Below are 23794 nucleotides of genomic sequence, written 5' to 3' on the forward strand. Positions count from 1 at the left end.
GAGAAGTGGTTGAGGCTGGGACATTAACAACATTTAAGAAGAATTTGGATAGATACATGGATGGAAAAGGATAGAGGGATAGGGACCAAATGCAAGCAAATGGGGTTAGCTTAGATGGGTCGACATGGGTCAGTTTGGGCCGAAGGGCCTGTCTCCATGCCATAGATTCTATAAAATGACAGAATACTAAATAAGGAGTTACTGGGTCAAGTCCACAAAAGTTTGGTCAATAGACACAGAGCAGAAACTTCCAGCCCTTCTTGCCGGTGGAATCTTCTGCTCCATTGACAGTGAAACCCCACTGCGGTTTCCGTCCAACGTTAGTGTGTAATACCCACAGAGCTTCATGCCAACGGTAGGCAGCGGGTGAAGGACAGCTGGCTGGAGGAAAGAGTTTTGCTTCGGGGAGAGGAAGGTGGATAAGAAACAAAAAACAGCATTTGATTGTTCCTGAGGGTTAAACTGCTTTTTAAAGTAAACCATTTTCTTGGCGTATTCAGTATCTGATGCTGAATGTACCCAACCATCTGTAAACAGATGTGAATCTCCTCTGCGCAGTTGCCCACACTCTTACACTGCCCTTCAAGCACTCTCTTGCAATGTTTCTGTACCCAGCCCAGAGACGAATGCATGATTAGAATTTTCCATTCCTCGCCGAGTGCTCTATTAATAACCGGTGCTCCTTCCCCTCTGTAATATTCAACAACTCCTTTTGTAGACCGGGAAATGTTTGCATTTATATAGCATCTTTTTCATTATCATTGGCAGTCTCAAAGTGTCTCACAGACAATGAAATTCCTTTGAGGTGTAGTCATTGTTGTGATGCACAGCAATTTATGCACAGCAAGATCCCACAAACAGCACTGTGATAATGCAACCCCCAACCCTCCCACTAGACAACCTCCAGGCCTCAGGGATGTTTGATAAGGGTTTGAAGGGCTACGGCCAACGGGCAGATAAATGGAATTGAGGCTGAGTTGAGATCAGCCATGATAACGGTGGCGCAGTGGTTAGCACTGCTGCCTCACAGCGCCAGCGACCCGGTTCGATTCCTGGCTACGGTCACTGTCTGTGTGGAGTCTGCACGTTCTCCCCATGTCTGCGTGGGTTTCCTCCGGGTGCTCCGGTTTCCTCCCACAGTCCGAAAGACGTGCTGGTTAGGTGAATTGGCCATGCTAAATTCTCCGTCAGTGTACCCGAACAGGCGGAACTTGGCTACTAGGGCGTTTTCACAGTAACTTCATTGCAGTGTTAATGTAAGCCTTACTTGTGACACTAATAAATAAACAAATGATGGAGCAGATTCAATGGGCCAAATGGCCTAATTCTGTTCCTATATCTTACGAACTTCTAAACAAATGGTGGAGCAGGTTTGAGGGGCTGAATTGCCTCCTCCTGTCCCTAGTTCTTATGTTGTAAACTGGGTGTAAAAGATCCCGTCACAGTATTTTGAGGTGAGTCGGGGAATCCTCTCTGATGACTCAGCCAGCATTTAATCTCTCTAAATGTAGTATCTGGGTTTCCTGGGAGTTGCTCATCGTGACTCATGCTTATGCACAATGAGGTAAGGACACAGGTCTCAAAACGACCTCAGTGAGTATGGCGATCGAACCCATGATGTTAGCATTATTCTACACCAAACCTGCCTTCTAAACTAATTGGTAATGGGCTCCTGCCCTGCCCAAGACCGCAAGGAACTACAAAAGGTCCTTGAATGAAACCCAGTCCGTCACACGCACCAGCCTCACATCCACTGACTCTGTCTACACTTCCCGCTGCCTCGGCAAAGCAGCCAGCATCATTAAGGACTCCACGCACCCCGGACATTCTCTCTTCCACCTTCTTCCTTCAGGAAAAAGATACAAAAGTCTGAGGTCACGTACCGACCAACTCAAGAACAGCTTTTTCCCTGCCAGACTTTTGAATGGACCTACCTTATATTAAACTGATCCTTCTCTACACCCTACCTGTGACTGTAACACTACATTCTGCACTCTCTCCTTTCCTCCTCTATGAACAGTATGCTTTGTCTGCATAGTGTGCAGGAAACAATACTTTTCACTATATGGTAATACATGTGATAATAATAAATCAAATCATTCATTGCCCCAAAGCTCTTGATCGTGAAGCTGCCATACACACAGGTCAAGAGTGAGGGCTCTCTGTCCAGCCGCCCCCCGCCCCCCTCACTCCGCCACCGCCATCTCCTATAAATGACTAGGAGGTCACATGGCCCATCTCCATCGTTCAGCGTTGCTCACCCACCCGACACAGTTGGCCCACTCGAGAGAAGGTGGATTTGCCAAGGTTCTGCCCTTCGACGGCCATCTCTCGGAAGAAGAAGTAGATCTTGTCATCGTCCGGGTTGTCACTCTCGGGGATCCAGAAGGAACCAACGAACTTGGGGTCTGCTCGGAGAAACAAGATTGAGAGCTGGTGACAAGGTGTCTATCAGGAAGGTGGGATGGCTGGTGGTGATGAGGCGTTGCGAATCTCTGGTTTCTGATCACCCCATAACCCCGTGTGTTTACCTGGCTCATCCCCCCTGACACCAAGGGGCAACTCAGCATGGCCAATCCATCTTTGGACTGTAGGAGGAAACTGGAGGAAACCCATGAAGACACGGGGAGAATGTGTAGACTCCACACAGACAGTGACCCGAGGCCGGGAATTGAACCCGGGTCCCTGGCGCTGTGAGGCAGCAGTGCTGACCACTGTGCCACCACGCCACTTTTATTTACATGAGGTTCCCGACCTTTCTGGGCAGGAGCCTCGTTACGTCGGCGGGAGAGGGGGAGGGAGGACGGCAGGGACAATGTCCCCACAATATTCCGCCAGCGAGATCCTCGCTATTTGAGTCTTGCGGGATTTTGGGCCCACTTTGGCAGCGAACACAGGTTGGCAGCGAATCCAGGCCAGGGTCTTCGCACAGAACACTGATTGGTTAGGATGAAAGGTGGTGGCAGAAAATAGAAATATTCTTCCAACTCCAAAGGAATCCATTTGGAACTGTGATGCAAAATGGTAAATTTAAATTGCACCCAAATATTCTGTTTAAAATTGTCCGAGAAACAAGCTGTCAAACTGATGTCATACCAAAAGCCGCCTGATGGTGGCGGAAAGCAGCAATGAATGGGGACCCAAGAGGCAATTCTGGCTTTACTCTCTGATCTCTCCTCCTCTCAGTTTATTCACTCTTTCTCACTCCTGTTACCTTCTCAAATCCCGCCCTATCCCTTACACTGGAGAGACAGCTTTGTCAGAACGACCCAGCCAAGGTAGTATGGCTTTAGGAAATCGTTACAGGGACCTGGGTTCGATTCCCAGCTTGGGTCACTGTCTGTGTAGAGTTTGCACGTTCTCCCCGTGTCTGCGTGAGTTTCCTCCAGCTGCCCCGCTTTCCTCCCACACTCCAAAGATGTGCCGGTGAAGTTAAAATAAAGTTTATTTATTAGATACAGGTAAGGCTTATATTAACACTGCAATGAAGTTACTGTGAAATTGCCCTCGTCACCACACTCTGGTGCCTGTTGGGTCCAATGCACCTGTCCAGTCTTTCGGAGTGTGGGAGGAAAACGGAGCACCCGGAGGAAACCCACACAGACACAGGGAGAATGTGCAGTCACCACACAGACAGTCTATTAGCCGTGCTAAATTGTCCTGGGGTGCATGTATTAGCAGGATAAATATGTGGAGTGACAGGGATAAGGTCTGGGTGGGATTGTGGTTGGTACAGACTCAATGGGCCGAATGGCCTTATTCTGCACTGTAGCGATTCTATTATTTAAATTGTCTTTGATGAAGAATGTCTGCTAACCCGGAGGGAGAAATGGCCTACTCCTGCTGCTATTTCTTATGTTAAGGTAGAGCCACCTTGTCCCAGGTGAGCCTCTTCCTCAAAGGTGGTGATTTAGCCTGAGGGTAACCTCACCTACGGGGAAGGGGTATCTTCATGAATAGCCTCAGCTGGTACAGGAATTGAACCCACGCTGTTAGCGTCGCTCTGCATCACGAGCCAGCTGTCCAGCCAACTGAGCTAAACCAACTCCTGCGTTGAGCACAGGACACGTCTCCTGCCTGTGCCCATCCTCCACCCTAGGTCAGTTGGAATGGGGAAGTGAACGCCTGTGGGTGTGGGCCCTCTCCCCGAAGCGGGGGTCTCGGTTTGCGGAGAGTGAGGGGGGGGAGGGGGTGGGGGTGTGAAGGAGGGGGAGTGGGGGGTGCTTACTCACCGCTCAGCCAGCGCGAGTCGTGCTGCTCGGTCCTGATGGAATGACGCCGCCCCAGGCTGCGGAAGATGGTGAAATCCCGGCCCATCAGGTCAGTGGCAACACCGGAGTACAGCTCCTCACCTATAATCACACAGGAAGAAATGTTTTACTGGGGGCAGTCCTTGTATCGAATCATCTGCTGTCGCTCTGAGCAGAATGTATACACCTCAATTAGTGAGAGATTCCCTAAATTCAAGTTCCCTCCAAGGAACCACCCATCTGTCCTCTCTCCCCCCTCCCTCCTCCCCCCTCTCTCCCTTGCTGTAAAGACTGGACATCTTCCAGTTGTGATTTCCCGACCCAATGGAGTTCATAGCGATGGAGTTGAATCAAGGGCAGGGGGATACTCCCAGCCCAATGTCCCATGCCATTTATCAGATGCTGAGTGCCTCTGATCAAGGGAGTTCCCCACCAAGTGTAACACGCACCCCACACTCCAAACGCCAACAAGCCTATCTGGAGCATGGCTCATAGAACCCTACAGTGCAGAAGGAGGCTATTTGGCCCATTGAGTCTGCACCGACCACAATCCCACCCAGGTCCTGTCCCTGTAACCCCACACATTTACCCGGCTAATCCCCCCGACACTAGGGTCAATTTAGCATGACCAATCCACCTAATCTGCAAACCTATGGACACTAAGCGGCTATTTGGCTTGGTCAATCAACTTAACCTGCACATAGAGTCATAGAGGTTTACAGCATGGAAACAGGCCCTTCGGTCCAACTTGTCCATGCTGCCCTTTTCTTTAAACCCCAAAGCTAGTCCCAATTGCCCGCATTTGGCCCATATCCCTCTATACCCATCTTACTCATGTAACTGTCTAAATGCTTTTTAAAAGACAAAATTGTACCCGCCTCTACTGCTACCTCTGGCAACTTGTTCCAGACACTCACCACCCTCTGTGTGAAAAAATTGCCCCTCTGGACACTTATGTGTCTCTCCCCTCTCATCTTAAACCTATGCCCTCTAGTTTTAGACTCCCCTATCTTTGGGAAAAGATATTGACTATCTAGCTGATCTGTGTCCCTCATTATTTTATAGACCTCTATAAGATCACCCCTCAGCCTTCGTAGGAAAATTGGGAGCTCCAGAGAAAAGAGTCCCAGTCTATCCTTACAATTCAAACCATCAAGTCCCGGTAGCATCCTAGTAAATCCTTTTCTGCACTCTTTCTAGTTTAATAATATCCTTTAAATAATAGGGTGACCAGAATTGTACACATCTTTGGACTGCGAGAGGAAACCGGAGCACCCAGAGGAAACCCACACAGACATGGGGAGAATGTGTAAACTCCACACAGACAGTGATCCACAGCCAGAATTGAACCTAGGTCCCTGGCGCTGTGAGGCAGCAGTGTTAACCACTGTGCCACCATACCGCCTATGAGTTAACACCAGCTGCGGGGTGAAGAGGTCCTTAACTGATCAATAATTGACCACTACGTGTCTGAATTGATGGTGGGGAGGAAGGTTGACCATGGGTGGCAGGTTTTAGGTACCATTTTGCCTTAAAAAGTACCCTTCCCACCTCCAATCTCACCACTCCAGCATCAGGAGATTGCACCTATTATCTCCTCTGGTATGGCCAGAATACATACTACAATCACATCACATGCTTAAGGAAAATCGGCACTAGCTTTACGAGTTGGCCTCATATTCCTAAACAAGGAGCTGTCCTGGAAACCCTTAATCCCAGAATTCTCAAAACATCACCTGTCTGCCACATTAATAAATGTCCAGAACCACCAGTTTCCACATATCCCTCCCAGATCCATGACCCGGGGCTAGTGTCCCCAGTTCCAACACGTCGGCCCCTCATTTCTGAGTCCTCCATATTTACACTTTCACACCCAAAAAGGTTACCCCGAGGACCCCAACCGTGCCACAATATCTTACCAATCAGAATGGAGGTGGACAGATGTTTGGCATCATATGGGCTTCTGCCCTTGCCATCTTCAATCTGGTTAAAATCGATCCTGAACTGGTGTTCCTGCAACGAGACACGTGACAGGATGTTAACCACAGCACGGATAGGAAAACCATAAAATCTCTCGGCAACCGGGGGCCTTTCGGCCCATCGAACCTATGCTGGACCTTTGAGAAAAGCTGCCAAATCTGGTCATATGCAGCGTCTGGGTTTCTTCACACCTCGTGGTCTTCCACTCTCCTCTTCCTCCCATTTTAAGTTTCAATGAGCAACATGACGAGGGGAAAGGATGCGTGAGGTGGTCTCCCCCTTGCTCTCCTCATATGTCCTTCATGGAAACATCCTGGAGGATTTGCTCTCCGTCTGTAGGCAGCCGTTGGCCCTCAGGTTTCCAACTCTCCCGAAACCACCAATGAGAATCTGTTGGTTCCACAGAGGTTTTGTGACCCCCGAGATGGGCCTGGGGCAACTCGCTAAAGGGCCAACATCGACGTGGCCTCGAGTTCTCAAATGACTCCCAGTTTTCCTCAGAACCCGCCAATTTCCACCCCTTCAACTCTACGTCCATTATCAGGGAAGGTATGGTCGATAGTCACTGACTGAATTTGAACTGAACAGTGTCTTGCGGCTGCGTTTGGGTCCATTTGGATCCAACGAGACTCCTTGTGGGAATTTGCTGGAATGATTTTACAACTGAAACTGCCCGACAGCCAAGAGGAGGAGGAATCACAGCCGAGATTCTGAGGCCAAAGACATCAAGATCAACAGCAAAGCAGCTGCCAAGAGCGGCAGACACACACACACACACATCTGCTCACAGGAATGCTTTCTTAGCTTTGTGCTCACCACATATGTTTAATATATAGCTACATCGGCACTAATTCTGAGAAACACAGAGAGAAACCACACAATGCACACGCACATACCACACTGCCACACACATATCACGTACCCACAAACATGTACCACATAATCCACTCACACACCATATAACCCACACACACATACCACAGAACCCACACGCATATACAATATACCCACACACACATACCATATGCCCACACACACATACCATATGCCCACACACGTACACCATATTCCCACACACATATACCATATTCCCACACACATAAACCACATAACCGACACACATATATCATATACTCACGCACATATACCATATGCCCACCCACATATACCACATACGTATACTATATGCCCACACACGTATACCATATACCCACACACTTATACCACATAACCGACACACATATATCATATACTCACACACATACACCGCATGCCCACACACATACACCATATGCCCACACACATACACCATATGCCCACACACATACACCACATGCCCACACACATACACCATATGCCCACACACATACACCATATGCATGCACACATACACCATATGCACGCACACGTACATCATATGCACACACACATACACCATATGCACACACACATATACCATATGCCCACCCACATATACCATATGCCCACCCACATATACCACATACGTATACTATATGCCCACACATGTATACCATATACCCACACACTTATACCACATAACCGACACACATATATCATATACTCACACACATACACCATATGCCCACACACATACACCACATGCCTACACACATACACCATATGCCCACACACATACACCATATGCATGCACACATACACCATATGCACGCACACGTACATCATATGCACACACACATACACCATATGCACACACACATATACCATATGCCCACTCACATTTACCATATGCCCACACACATATACCACATAACCCATACACATATACCCATACACACGTGGCCACATACACATACTCACACATATCAGGCATGCATGTGAACATACACAGAATTTTGTACAATCTTTGAAAGATCACTTTCCACAGATCGCCTTAGTCAATGATGCCAAGTCCCAGACAATACAAGTCTACAGTGAACTCCTGTTACCATTATTGAGCATGGCCCCAATTCCGAGAAAATGACTGAAAGAGTTACTCCGTCTCCTCTTTCCGTTTCCACAGTAACGTTTCTTTGTCCCTCTGAAGGCTGGGCCCAGAGGAGTCATTCACACCACAGATTTCAAGAAATGAGAGACACTGAGACAAAGGCAGGAAAGTGGACCTCGCCCGACCAATGAAAACAAATAGCAGAGGACAGGACTCACATCCCATTTGCTCCCGACCTCCACGTAGGCACAGACGGGGTGAAAGGCTCCCGTGCCACAGGTGTACAGGTGAGTTCTGTTGAAAGAATGCAACACCTTGATGAAGTTGGCACATTCTGCCTGCAACAGAAAGAGGAAGACAGTCATTAGGAGGTTGCTGAGATATTGCAAACTCCAATCACAACGCACAATGCCATTCAATAAGATCATAGCTGAACTTTTACATCGATTCCATTTTCCTGTCTTACCCCGCATCCCTTGATGCATCACCACTCTGTATGTCTCCTGCCCTGACTGCAAGAAACTACAAAGGGTTGTGAACGTAGCCCAGTCCATCACGCAAACCAGCCTCCCATCCACTGATACCATCTACACTTCCCACTGCGATTAGGCTCACAAGCAACTTCTGATATTCGGAGATTGTGTGTCACAGTTCACTCAGGGACTCTGGGCTGCTCTCGTGATGGGACAGACTCCAACGTTCTTTCCAACGCACAGCTGACCAGGAATCTCTCCCACTCCTGCCGCCGGTGCGTGTTGAAGTGTTTGCAGCGGACACTCAACCTATTCGATTGTGTCACAGACCCAACTCCCTCGACCATTAAGTCCCGAAGGGTGGGGTTTGAGCCCAGAACCTCCATCTGAGAGACAGCGACGCTCCCCACTGCCCCCTCCCATCTACTGATTCCATGTACTCTTCCTGCTGGAAAAGCAGCCAGCATAATTAAGGACCCCACGCACCCCGGACATTCTCTCTTCCACCTTCTTCCATCAGGAAAAAGATACCAAAGTCTGAGGTCACGTACCAACCGACTCAAGAACAGCATCTTCCCTGCTGCCATCAGACATTTGAATGGTGCTATTATATATTTAGATGATCTTGCTCTTCACACTATCTGTGACTGCAACACTATATTCCTCGCCCTCTCCTTTCCTTCTCCCCTATGTACTCTGTGAATGGTATGTCTTCTCTGCATAGCGCGCAAGAAACCTTTCACTGCGTCCCAATATATGTGGTAATAATAAATCAATTGATTTATCGATCCAATCAACTGGTGTGTGGGTTAGGTGGATTGGCCACACTCAATTGACCCTAGTGTCGGGGGATTAGCAGGGTAAATTTGTGGGATTACAGGGATAAGGATTGGGTGGGATGGCTTTTGGTGCAGATTCGATGGGCCGAATGGCCTCTTTCTGCACTGTAGGGATTCTATGATGATTCTATGAGCTCAATTCAATTGACAGTGCCAAAAAAAACTATTAACCTTATTCCACAGAGTAATGCAGCACAGGAGGAGGCCATTCAGCCCATCGATCCTGCGGCAGCCCTCTGAATGAGCTTATCCTATTAGTCTCACTCACCCTGCTCCGTCCCCCTGGGCTGCTACCTTCAAGGATACACCAAATCCGCTTTTGAAAGGTTGAGTCCGCTTCCACTATTCCTCCAAGCGACCACACCCCCCGATCACAGCAACCCTCCCGTGTAACCCAACCTCTTCTCACCTCCCCTGCTGCTTCTTTGGCCAAAGTATCTTACATCTGTAACCACTGGTTACAGACCCTCCGGCCAGTGAAAACAGGTTTAAAAAAATAAACAGCCAGAGTTTCCACTCGGTTCCTGGAATACTTGATGGAGATAAGATTGCCTCACGATTCTGTAATATCAAACAACTTAAACAGATGAACAAGAGTTCAGTCAGAAGCAGCCCACTCCCCAGAACATCTCTCACGCAACTGGGGCCTGAACGTACATTGAACCTGCTTCTCGACACAATACGTCTGCCAAGGGATAGGTATTTGGTGCTTTTCGAACCTAACAGTTTATAATCTTTGCCACATTTAAAGTTTATTTATTAGTCACAAGTAGGCTTATGCTAACACTGCAATGAACATAACATAACATAAGAACATAACATAAGAAATAGGAGCAGGAGTAGGCCATCTAGCCCCTCGAGCCTGCCCCGCCATTCAATAAGATCATGGCTGATCTGTCGTGGCTCAGTTCCACATTCCCGCCCTCTCCCCATAACCCTTAATCCCCTCTCTCATCAAAAACCCATCAACCCGCGTCTTAAAAATATTTAGCGAGGCAGCCTCCACCACTTCAACGGGCAGAGAATTCCAGAGATTCACCACCCTTTGAGTGAAGAAGTTCTTCCTCAACTCCGTTCTAAACCGCCCCCCCTTTATCTTGAGGCTGTGCCCCCTAGTCCTACTATCCTTTCTGAGCGGGAAGAGTCTCTCCACCTCTATCCTATCCATCCCATTCATCATCTTATACGTCTCAATGAGATCTCCCCTCATTCTTCTAAACTCTAACGAGTACAAGCCTAGTTTATTCAGCCTCTCCTCATAGCTCAACCCCCTCAACTCCGGTATCAGCCTAGTAAACCTCCTCTGCACTCCCTCCAAGGCTAAAATATCCTTGCGTAAGTGCGGTGACCAAAACTGCACACAGTACTCCAGCTGCGGCCTCACCAATGCCCTATACAGCTGCAGCAAGACCTCCCTACTTTTATATTCAATCCCCCTCGCGATGAAGGCCAGCATCCCACGAAGCTACTGTGAAAATCCTCTTGTTGCCACACTCCAGCGCCTGGTCGGGGGTTACACTGAGGGAGAATTTAGCACAGCCAATCCACCTAACCCGCACGTCTTTCAGACGGTGGGAGGAAACCAGAGCACCTGGAGGGAACCCACGCAGACATGGGGAGAATGTGCAAACTCCACACAGACAGTGATCCAAGCCAGGAATTGAACCCTGGCGCTGTGAGGCAGCAGTGCTAACCACTGTGCCACCCCATTAGAGGGAAGAGATAGTGTCAGGACCTACTGATGTTGCAATTTCTATCGTCTATGCTTTGATTCCAATTTCTAATTCTCTTCCCACACCCAGCGGTGCACTATGGCAGACCTTCAGCCATTTCCACAGCTAGTTATTCCTGGAACAGGTCACTAGTCCACGTCAAGCATGGAACAGTCGCTACTCCACCTCAAGCATAACTGACCAAGTGTCTCTCCTGCTCTCACCACCAGTCATTGGTGTGCTTGGAAGGATGTTGCAGGTTGACACACTCAACCTGTTTGACTGTGTTATGAACGCACCATCCATGGCCATCAGGGCCTGGAGTGGGACTTGAACATAGAGCATCCTTTCGAGAGCACCACCAGGCTTTGAAGGAGATGTGGGTCCTTGCATCTACACAGTGCAAGCACAGATTGTGTCAGAACACTCTCTGCTTGCCGCATACAGGAGTGCAAAAGCTCACCAGTAGTTTCCCAATGGAAACCCATTCACCAACATAAACATCCAATCCTCCTCCGCCATTGGTTCAGCGTTGATGCAGAGTACGCCATTCCCACCAGCCAATCAAAATTTTCTCTAAAACCAGCGACATCGAACCACAAAAGGACAAGGGCAGAAGTGGATGGGAAAACCACCATCTCTGAGTTCGCCTCCAGGTTAAACCAGCCTTCCATCCACTGACTGTCTACACTTCCCATGTCTCGGAAAAGCAGCCAGCATAATCAAAGACCCCACGCACCCCATACATTTTTCATAGAATCCCTACAATGCAGAAGGAGGCCATTTGGCCCCTCGAGTCTGCACCAATCATAATCCCACCCAGGCTCTATTGCTGTAACCCCACATATTTACCCTGCTAATCCCCTGACACTAGGGCCAAAATCTCACGGCCAATCCACCTAACCACGCACCTTTGGAGTGTGGGAGGAAACTGGAGCACCCGGAGGAAACCCATGCAGACACAGGGAGAATGTGCAAACTCCACACAGACAGTGACCCGTGCCGGGAATCAAACCCAGATCTCTGGCACTGTGAGGCAGCAGTGCTAACCGCTGTGTCACCGTGCCACCCAGCCTCTTCCACCTTCTTCCGTTGGGAAAAAGATGCAAAAGTCTGAGGTCACGTACCAACCGACTCAAGGACAGCTTCTTCCCTGCCCTTTCCTTCTCTATGAACGGTATGCTTTGTGCGCAAGAAACAACACTTTTCGCTGTATACCAATACATGTGACAATAATAAATCAAATCTAATCAAATCACGGTCACATGCCATCCCTGCTTTTGTCACCCGCCAGTCCTTCACCATGGCTGGGTCAAACTCTTGGAGCTCCCTTCCTAACAGCACTGTGGGTGTACCTACACGGACTGCAGCAGTTTAAGGAGGGAGTTCACCACCACCTTCTCACGAAGCAATTAGGGATGGACAATAAATGCTGGCCTAGCCAGCGACGCCTATATCTTGCAAACAGGTCAACAGCAGTGTAAATGCAAAGCTTTTCCTTCTGTGGCTATTACAAACCTATGATGAAATGTGTCTAAACAAGCTTTGTGTACCCTGATGTTGCACTGAAATAATCTTGTTCAGTTCCTTCTCCCCTCATGTCCATACGCAAATGATTAGTGAACTTGCATTGTCCACACTAAGCCATTCTCACCCTAATGTCATTCGGTAAGAAAGGGTTAATAATCTTCCACTTTTCATGGGAAAGAAAATGGGTGGAATCTTGGAACCCGATCCCCAAAACACATAAAAATCCAGGAATTCCGTGCAATAAAAACAGAGTCCGACTGAAGTCAGCCAGAAGACGCACTGATAATCATCATTACACGCTTTCAAAGTGTTACTGAAGTCAGTAAGCTGATGTGCCCCAGTACGCTGCTGGAGTCAAAATTCAACCCTACAGCCTTCAAACCTAACCATGTCCCAACTTCACAGAGTCACAGAGTACTACAGCGTGTGTGTGAGAGCACGAGAGCGTGTTTGCACGTGTGTGTGTGCGTGCACATGTATCCAATTCCGGCCTCGGGTCACTGTCTGGTGTGGAGTCTGCGCCTTCTCCCTGTGTCTGCGTGTGCATTTCCTCCGGGGGCTCCGGTTTCCTCCCACAGTCTGAAAGACGTGCTGGTTAGGTTGATTGCTCAATTGCCCCTTAGTGTCAGGGGGACTAGCTAGGGTAAATATGTGGGGTTATGGGGGTAGATCCTGCGTGGGATTGTCCTCGATGGGCTGAATGGGCTCCTTCTTCACTGTAGGGATGATATGATTCTCTGATTCTATAATAAACGGACGAGCTTCTCCTACCATTCAGGCCGGTGGGATTCTCTGCTCCTGCTGCAATGAACGGAGATTTGGTTGAGTGCCAAATTCTCCGACCTCGCTGGCAGTGTGAAGAGCCAGGAAACTCCTTCCCGTGCATCGCAAAGATGGATGTGTTGGCTGAGTAATGGCTGGAATGTGGGAGGGCAGGTCATGTGATGAACCCTCCCCCCCCCCACCGCCCAAGGAATATATTTAGTCACAGTTGGTAATACATCAATGGAGAATAAGACCCCATTGGACTCCTCACCGGACAATTTCAGTTGTAATTGCTCTCCACTGACTAATGTTTATGGGATCTCAGTCCACTCTCTCCAGAATGGCCAGATTCCCACTGGAAATACCCATCAGGAGTTCCGTGCGGAGAATCACTGAGAGGCCAGTGTACAGTCAGAAAATAAACGCAATACCTGAGGAAGATATCTGATTTACAACAGTGTAAATCTTTCTGAATAGTTGCATCCCCTCTGTATGATACATCACAAAATAAGCCCATATGGGAAATGCATGAAGTAATGCTATTTCCGAAAGTGTTCTCCATGAATGGAAATCTTTGGTCTTTTTGCACTGAGACCGTGAGGCTGTTTTAGTGAAGTGCAGGGTGCTTGGCACATTTCTGGAAACGCTCCAAGGCCCCATTGCTACTGGAGGTCTCCGCAGTAACTACCGAGTTCCTTCAGGCTGGTCCAACCAGCAGGAACAAATGTGTGGCCTCACCTCCTTCCAGCTCATGTTCCTCAGAATGTGAATGTGCCCCTATCGCCCTTCCTCGCATGCCTGAAACTCTTTTTTAAAATCACAAATACAAAATTACAAGCGTGGGAGCAGTAAGAATGTGGAACTAGCTGCCACAGGTAGCTGAGACACTCAGCACGGTCTCATGTAAGCAGAAAGCAGTCAATCACATGAGGTATTACAGAATAGCACGGCCAATATTTATTGCCCGTCCCTAACTGCCCTTGAGGGCAGTTGAGAGTCAACCTCATTCATTGCTGGGGCTCTGGAGTCACATGTAGGCCAGAACAGGTAAGGATGGCAGATTTCCTTCCCTAAAGGACATTAGCGAACCAGATAAGTTTTTCCAACAATCAACAATGGTTTCCTGGTCATCAGTAGATTCTTAATTCCAGATATTTTTCTTTACTGAATTTAAATTCCACCATCTGCCGTGGCGTGTCAAATTTGATTTGGCAATGGTTCCTTGCCAAATAGCCTTGAGACTCTGACTAATTTACAGAGTGGGCAGCACAGTGGCACAGATGTTAGCGCAGCTGCCTGACAATGCCAGGGCCCCAGGTTCAATTCCGGCCTCAGTCACTGTCTGTGTGGCATTTGCACATTCTCCCCGTGTCTGCGTGGGTTTCCTCCCGCAGTCCAAAGATGTGTGGCTTGGGTTGATTGGCCATAATAAATTGGTGTTAGTTGTCAGGTGGGTCAGCAGAGTAAATATGTCAGGTCATGGGATTGGGGCCTGGGGTGGGATTGTGTTGGCAATGGGCTGAATGGCCTCCTTCTGCACTGTAGGGATTAGATGATACTTTGAACATTAGCTGAGTTTCTGGATTAAAAATCTGGTGGTTAAAACAGTGGGCCATTGCCTCCCTCCCCCTGTTCCCTATCCTTCTTTAAGGCATGCCTTAAAATCTAGCTTTTGATCACTCATCCAAATGCCTTTGTGTGTGACTGCGAGGCAGATTTGATTTGGTAATGGTTCCTTGCCAAATAACCTTGAGACTTTGACTGATTTAAAAGGTGCTATCTAAGCACAAACAGCTCGCGTTGGGGAAGGGCGGGCTGTTCTCCCAGCACCCTCAGCAACAGTCCCCACTCACCCCCACCCCCCCAACACCATCGTGAACACGTTAATGAGCCATTCTGCGCACTGCTGTGGCCTCAGATGAGGTCTGCTCTCCGCAGCACCAATATCCCTCTCCCAGGGTACGACACACAGCTTTTTCCTATTTCCAAAAGAACGCGTTTATTTTGTGAAACCCCAGTTGCCAAGTTTAAGGAATTCCTACCCGGTTATTCACAAAGCAACAATGCCCCCAACAAACGCTCATGGGTTATTAGGTCAGGCACCGATGGGGTGGAGTCAGCAACTCCTCTCAAGTATCTGCTGCTCCTCCCTTTACACTTCAGATGGATCACATTTTACAGCAGGCAATTTTACGATGGGGAAGATGTTTGCACACTGCTGGCTGTGGGAGTAATTCAATCCCCACGTACAGTACCCACTGTCAACAATCATTCATCTCAGACCCAGTGTCTTCCACTCCTAATCGCCCTGCCTTGACCCAAGGGTGAGAGAGCAAGCCTCAGATTTCGTGCTAAGGTTATCCGTTAGGCACCAACCTTTAGCATCCCCTGTCGCCTCCCCCGACCCAGGTTCGAGTCTCGTCTTGGGTCACTGACTCTGTGGAGTCAGCACCTTCTCCCCGTGTCTGCGTGGGTTTCCTCCGGGTGCTCCGGTTTCCTCCCACACTGATGAGGAGATGCCAGCGTTGGACTGAGGCAAAACACAAAGAAATCCCACAACACCAGTTTAAAGTCCAAACGTTTGGACTTTAAACTGGTGTTGTGGGATTTCTTTGCGTTTTTCCTCCCACACTCCCAAGGATGTGCGGGTTAGGTGGATTGGCCATGCTAAGTTGCCCCTTAGTGTCAGGGGGACTAGCTTGGGTTATGGGTGGGATTGTGGTCGGTGCAGACTTGATGGGCTGAATGGCCTCCTTCTGCCCTTTAAGATTCAATGATTTTATTCTATGATTCAATGTGGTTGACTCTTAGATGTCCTCAGGAGTGTTGGCCCAGCCAGTGACACCCACATTCCATGAATGAATTTTTTTAAAGCAGTTAAGACTAAGGAACCATTTATCACATTGAGTGAATAGTATTGATGCAATCTGGTGGGAAGTTAGATAAATACATGCAGGAGAAAATAATAGCAGGATATACTTGAAATAAAGTGAAAGGATGCTTGTGTGGACATGAACCCCAGTGTAGAACGCAAGGATGAATAGCTTGTTTCTGTGCTGAGAACCCTATGTTTGTCCGTGCACTCAGCAATCCTCTCCCACTTATCATCATCTTTTCACCCCACTCCATCAAACAACCACATACCTAACAGGAATCTACTTCATAGAACATGGAACGTAGAACACTATAGCACAAACAGGCCCTTCGGCCCACAAGTTGCGCCGATCATATCCCTACCTACCAGGCCTATCTATAACCCTCAATCCCATTAAATCCCATGTACTCATCCAGAAGTCTCTTAAAAGACCCCAGCGAGTTCGCCTCTACCACCACTGACGGCAGCCGATTCCACTCACTCACCACCCTCTGAGTGAAAAACTTCCCCCTGACATCTCCTCTGTACCTGCTCCCCAGCACCTTAAACCTGTGTCCTCTCGTAGCGACCATTTCAGCCCTGGGAAAAAGCCTCTGAGAATCCACCCTATCTATACCTCAATCCACCCAATCTGTACCTCAATCCGCCCGATCTATACCTCAGTCCACCCTGTCTATACCTCAATCCACCCTGTCTATACCTCAATCCACCCTATCTGTACCTCAATCCACCCTATCTATACCTCAATCCACCCTGTCTATACCTCAGTCCACCCTATCTGTACCTCAATCCACCCTATCTATACCTCAATCCACCCTGTCTATACCTCAATCCACCCTGTCTATACCTCAGTCCACCCTATCTATACCTCAATCCACCCTATCTGTACCTCAATCCACCCTATCTATACCTCCTTCCTTTGTGACATGCTCTGTCTGGACCTCCCACAACCCTCCGAGGACTCTGCACTCCTCCACTTCTGCCTTCGTAAGCGCCCCCCCCCCCCCAATTTTAACCACTGACGGACCTGCCTTCAGCTCCCTGGGCCGAGGCTGTGGAATTAGCTCCTGTGAATCTCTGCCTCCTCACAAGCTGCCTCTTCCACCCGAACTTTTGGGTCACCCGTTTGCGTTCGCCCAGACTCTCGGGAGGATATAACCATTGGAAGGTGAGCGATGAATGCCAATTGTTGGGGGAGCTTCAGATCACGCTGGAAATATCAAACTGTTTCTTCATCAAAAAAAGAGGTTGAGCTTTGTGCCCGTCACCACAGGCTGGAGGGTCAATGAATACGAGTGACCCTGAGCCACTCTGTGACTGGGTTGAGTGGCTGGTGGGGCCAGTTATGAGTCAGCCCGACCATGCAGTGCTGGCAAATGGCAGTGAATTTTAGTGCGAGCGTTTCCCTGTCGCGTTCCTGCCCTCTTTCACCCCCTTCTGATTTATTTAAAATATATTTGAGAGCGTCAAGTGCTGACATGAATTGAGACAACCTCCCAGTGGGTCCCACACCCCTTCCTGGGGTAAAAACACTCCCTCTATTTATTTGTCACCTTTCAGCCAACTTCTTGTGGAAACCCAATAGGGGGAGGATTTGACGCTGAGTATACATTCCTGTTACATGGCGGTGTACTGTAATGCGCCGTCTATAAATTAATCAGGACCCCACTCAGCACAGCGGTGCCTATCTCTCGTAAAAGTGATTTATAAAACTGGTCAGGTTTCTCCCCGCTCTGCTGGTAGTTCTCAACTCCATGCACACTCGATCTCGATCAAGAACAGCCACGATTAGCAGGTTCAATTTATCACGTTGGTTGGCCAAGATGCGTTGATATCCTTTCCTGATGTAAAAGTTCTTTCCAGTGCATTTTTCCACCAGCAAGCTAAGGTACAGCATTGCTGTTCAGTGCAGGTCAATTATCGATGGTAACTAACTCCCTGCCGGGGATCAGTGGGCCACTCTCTGGCCTCTGGTCACAGGACACGCAGCACTTCACACTGGATGTCCAAAAGTCCTTTCCAACCAGTGAATGCCTCTTTAAGAACAGTTGTTGTTTCAGTGCAGCAGGCACAACGGCCAATCGAGCAAGCTCCCACAAACAGGCAGATAATCTGCTCTCAGCGATGTTGACCAAGGGATAAATTATTGATCGGAACACTGCAGCAAAACAACCTGCACGGTGGCACAGTGGTTAGCACTGCTGCCTCACAGCTCCGGGGACCTGGGTTCGCTTCCGGCCTCGGGTCACTGTCTATGTGGAGTTGGCACGTTTTGCCCTGTTTGCGTGGATTTCCTCCGGGTGTTCTGGTTTTCCTCACACAATCTAAAGGTGTGCAGGTTAAGTTGATTGGCCACGCTAAATTGCCCCTTAGTGTCTGAAGATGTACAGGTTAGATGAATTGGTCATGTTAAATTGTCTCTTAGTGTCCAAAGATGTACAGGTTAGTTGGATTGGCCATACTAAGTTGCTCCTTGGTGTCTAAAGATGTGCAGGTTTGGTGGATTGGCCACACTAAATTGTCCCTTAGTGTCCAAAGGTGTACAGGTTAGGTGGATTGGTCATGTTAAATTACCCCTTAGTATCCAAATATGTACAGGTCAGGTAGATTGGCCATGCTAAATTGCCCCTTAGTGTCCACAGATGTGCAAATTGTGTGGATTGATCATAATGAATATATGGGGTTACGAGATGGTGGGGGGGGGGCGGTGCGGTTAGTGGATTGACCCTGCTAAGATGCTCTTTCGAAGAGTTGTGCAGACTCGATGGGCTGAATGGCTTCCTTCTGCACTGTAGGGATTCTGTGTTCCTCTGGGTTTGAGTCCCGCTCCAGAATCAATGCTGATATTTCCGTGTAGCACTGAGGGGATGCTGCATTGTTATAAGTGCCACCTTTCCAATAAGAGTTTGACAAGATGTTAAACTAAATCCCACCACCACCCCCCCCCCCACCGCCCTGTCCTCTTGGCTGGATGTAAAAGATGCCAGGACACTAACTGATAAACAGCAGGGGGGGGGGGGGGGGGGGTTCTCAACTGTATGAGTCAACAACCATCAGTAAATCAGATTTTCTGGTGATTTCTTGAAGAGAAGAATCATAGAATCTGACAGTGCAGAAGGAGGCCATTTGGCCCATCAAGTCTGCACCTACTCTCCAACAGAGAATCCCATTCAGATCCTATCCCCATCACCGCATGTATTTACCCCATTCACCCCCACATCTTTTCACAGTAACTTCATTGCAGTGTTAATGTAAGCCTACTTGTGACACAATTAAATAGGCTTAAACACACTTTGGGGCAATTTACTATATATAACCAATCAGCCTAACCTTCACATCTTTGGACAACAATGGTCAATTTAGCATGGGCAATCCAGCCAACCCACACAACTTTGAAATGTGGGAGGAAACCCACGCAGACATGGGGAGAAGGCGTAGACTCCACACAGACAGTGACCCAAGCCAGGAATCGAACCCGGGTCCCTGGCACTGTGAGGCAGCAATGCTAACCTCTGCACCACTGTGCCGTCCACGATCTCATTGCTCATTTATCACTTGCTGTTTGCAGGAACTTGCTGTGTACAAATTGGGTGCTGCGTTGCCCGCATTACAATAGTGGCTACACTTCAAAAAAGTACTTCATTGGCTGCAATGGTTGCTCTGAGACTGCAAACAGTGCGACATTAGTGATTCCTACTGCCCTTCATGTTTCTCTATAATAATCCTTCTGCACTTCCTCACTCAAGTTTGCACATGGAAAAAAGCAAAGTAACAAAACAAGTGCACTTGTTTTGTTACTTTGCTTTTTTCTATGTGCAAACTTGAGTGAGGAAGTGCAGAAGGATTATTATAGAGAATATGAAGCAGGAGTGGTGAAGTCCTGGGTACAGAGTGGGGTCCACCGGACAGTAGGAGCCCCGAAAGTTGCAGAAACACGTCCAGATTCCAGGTGCAACCTTTTACTAGTGCAGTCAATTAAACCTCACCGTCACCCACCCCCTCGGAACCAAAACCAGAAGCAGAGGATTGTAAATCCTTCATCTGGCGATTGAGAAAATACATTAAAACAGAAAAGGTTGATATCTGGAACTGACTGGAGATTAGCCAAGAGGTTCAGAGTGATTGTGGTTCCAGGCAATTCCGCAGTTTGAAAGATGAAAAAGAGTTGTTTCTGACTGTCCAAAAGCACTTTATGGCCAGTGATCTTCCTCAGTGCGGTTATTGTTGTAATGTAGCAAACACAGTGGCCAATTTATGCACAGCAAGATCCCACAGGTGACAACGTGATAACAGCAGGAGAATCTGTTTTCAGTGGTGCTAGGGTGGCATGGTAGCACTGCTCCCTCACAGTACTAGGGAGTCGCGTTCTATTCCCAGCTTGTCTGTGCGGAGTCTGCACATTCTCCCCATGCCTGCATGGGCTCCCTCCGGGTGCTCTGGTTTCCTCCCACAGCCCAAAAGATGTGCTGCTTGGGTGCACTGACCATGCTAAATTCTCCCTCTGTGTACCCGAATAGGTGTCGGAGTGTGGTGACTAGGGGATTTTCACAGTAACTTCATTGCAGTGTTAATGTAAGCCTACTTGTGACACTAATAAGTAGACTTTAAACCTCCAAAACTATCTTACTGAACTTATTCACAGAATAAGAGAGAAATCCAAGAAACATACTACCACAAATATAGCCAAGACAATATTGCCACAGATTGAGAAGGAAATCAATGACTCAAGCAGGTTTTATCAGGTAAAGCTAACAATTAAAATTTCAAACAATAGGCATGCAAGTTACCTGACATTTAGTTTGTTTAAAATACAAATGAGTCTGAAATATTTTCCAAAAAAAAGACAAAATTGAAGATTTATCCTTTAGATGTCCATAACAGTCATGTTAATAAACTGACTCCACCCTGTTCCAAGAATCAAGAACAGACCCTTCAGCCCACCAAGTCTGTGCCGACACAGGTGCCTCTCTAATCTAATATTGTCTTACCTCTACCTGGCCCATATCCCTCTATTCCCCACCTATTCATGTATCTATCCAGATGTTTCTTGAACATTGTTATAGAATATGCTTCCTCCGGCAGCGCGTTCCACTCATTCATAAGAACGTAAGAGCATAAGAAATAGGAGCAGGAGTAGGCCATCCAGCCCTTCGAGCCTGCCCCGCCATCCAATAAGATCATGGCTGATCTGTCGTGGCTCAGTTCCACTCTCCCGCCCTCTCCCCATAACCCTTAATCCCCTCGCTTATCAAAAACCCATCAACCCGCGTCTTAAAAATATTTAGTGAGGCAGCCTCCACCACTTCAACGGGCAGAGAATTCCAGAGATTCACCACTCTTTGAGTGAAGAAGTTCCTCCTCAACTCCATTCTAAACCGCCCCCCCTTTATCTTGAGGCTGTGCCCCCTAGTCCTACTGTCCTTTCTGAGCAGGAAGAGCCTCTCCACCTCTATCCTATCCATCCCATTCATCATCTTATACGTCTCAATGAGATCTCCCCTCATTCTTCTAAACTCTAACGAGTACAAGCCTAGTTTATTCTGCCTCTCCTCATAGCTCAACCCCCTCAACTCCGGAATCAGCCTAGTAAACCTCCTCTGCACTCTCTCCAAGGCCAAAATATCCTTGCATAAGTACAGCGCCCAAAACTGCACACAGTACTCCAGCTGCGGCCTCACCAATGCCCTATACAGCTGCAGCAAGACCTCCCTACTTTTATATTCAATGCCCCTCGCTATGAAGGCCACCACCCTTTGTGAGAAAAACTTGTCCCTTACAAATCTTTTAAACTTCCCCCCCCCCCGCCCCTGAGTGATTGACCCTTCGACCGTGGGGAAAAGACTCTGACCATCCACTCTATTCCATGGGATGTTACATTATATCTGGATTAAAAATTGACTTTCAAGTTGTCAAATTCCTTAACATATTGGTAAGGTTTCCTCTGGAGACTCCAGGTAACAATCTGGCAAATTTTTTTTACATGAAGAGCGGGTTGAATGGTTTTGCTGACCAGCATTAGACATTGGGAATCGCAGTCCTCTCTCTTCATCCTAACTCTCTATTGTCTGAGATGGCATTCCATACTGAGGGAGTGATGCACTGTTGGGGCACCGTCTCTCTTAAACTGAGGCCCACTTTTCCCCCTCAGGTGGATGTCAAAGATCCCACAACTCAATGTGAAAGCTAGCATGGCAGCGCTGCCTCGTCTCCTGGCCAATATTTCTACTTCCGGCAAAAATGGGCAGCACGGTAGCACAGTGGTTAGCACTGCTGCCTCACAGTGCCAGGGACCTGGGTTCGATTCCTGGCTTGGGTCACTGTCAGTGTGGGTTTCCTCCGGGTGCTCTGGTTTCCTCCCACAGTCCAGAAATGTGTGGGTTAGGTTGATTGGCCATGCTAAAATTGCCCACAGTGTCATGAGATGCATAGATTAGAGGGATTAATGGGGTAAAGATGTAGGGGTATGGGGATAGGGACTGGGTGGGATTGTGGTCAGTGCAGACCCGATGGGCCGAATGGCCTCTTTCTGTGCTGCAGGGATTCTATGATAAAAATCACCGAAACAGAGGTCATCCATTCACTGTTTGTGGGATCTTCCTGTGCGTAAATTCATTGTTGCATTTCCTACATTACAACAGTGACTTCAAGACATCGGAAAAGCAAGCACTGCAGCAATGTACCATGAGCTTGGAGGGGCGAAGGGCCTCTTTCTATGCTGTACTCTCCTTTGTTCAAGTCATCTCGATCTTTAAAACTTACCCAAACCCACGAGTGTATCCACCTTCCCCCTTACAGCTAGTAGCTGTAGAAAGGTCAATTTAGATAAGTATGAAACTCTATCCTGTAATCAGGCTGGCTAAAGATGGTTACCCTGCGGCTAATTGGTCGCGTAATGTAGCCATCATCTGCTTACGGGGACTACTATGCAATTAACCCAGCAGAGAGCCAGTTTGATCTATTAAGACAATTGAACCTGTGCTTCGCCCAATCAATCCAATATGTGCTACTGTACAGCTAACATCTGTTAACCTGGATTATAGCGAATTCATGAGAAGTAGCTTTAAAATGTAGCAGGCCACTGCAACCACTTCCTATTTTGGCATTTGAACACATTAAACCAGAGGTTGCCCCAAAGCGCAGCACACCACTTAACGCTCGTTTACAGATACGCTGAGGGCCACGCTTCAGTCGGGGAGGGGTTAAGCTGATCTACTCCCTCTCGGAGGGCAAGAACATTAGGCAGCCCAGGTCACACAAACACAACTCCGAGATACTATGGGCAGGTTTCCTCCCACAATCCAAAGGGTGTCATCACATGACCCTAACTGCCCATCTCTTATCCCCACCCCCAATACATTTAAAACCAAGAAAGTGCCCAAAAAAAGAGAGAAGGTCACATTTTTC

The 23794-nt window shown here is 48.1% G+C and overlaps 1 protein-coding gene across 5 annotated transcripts in view; it reads right to left on the reverse strand.

The window, feature by feature from the left end:
- The window catches only part of sema3b (sema domain, immunoglobulin domain (Ig), short basic domain, secreted, (semaphorin) 3B), a 295901-nt gene that overhangs the window by 15690 nt on the left and 256417 nt on the right, over positions 1-23794 (reverse strand). For all 5 annotated transcript variants that reach the window (XM_080218758.1, XM_080218765.1, XM_080218779.1 and 2 more), the window contains 4 exons: positions 8415-8534; positions 6170-6263; positions 4233-4352; positions 2266-2408 (listed from right to left, as the gene is read on the reverse strand). In XM_080218758.1, coding sequence (XP_080074884.1) covers positions 2266-2408; positions 4233-4352; positions 6170-6263; positions 8415-8534 — 477 coding nt within the window. The remainder of the gene's footprint in view (positions 1-2265; positions 2409-4232; positions 4353-6169; positions 6264-8414; positions 8535-23794) is intronic.

The sequence above is a fragment of the Carcharhinus amblyrhynchos genome, chromosome 3, assembly GCF_965287045.1.
Source record: "Carcharhinus amblyrhynchos chromosome 3, sCarAmb.v2.hapA, whole genome shotgun sequence".
NCBI lineage: Eukaryota > Metazoa > Chordata > Chondrichthyes > Carcharhiniformes > Carcharhinidae > Carcharhinus > Carcharhinus amblyrhynchos.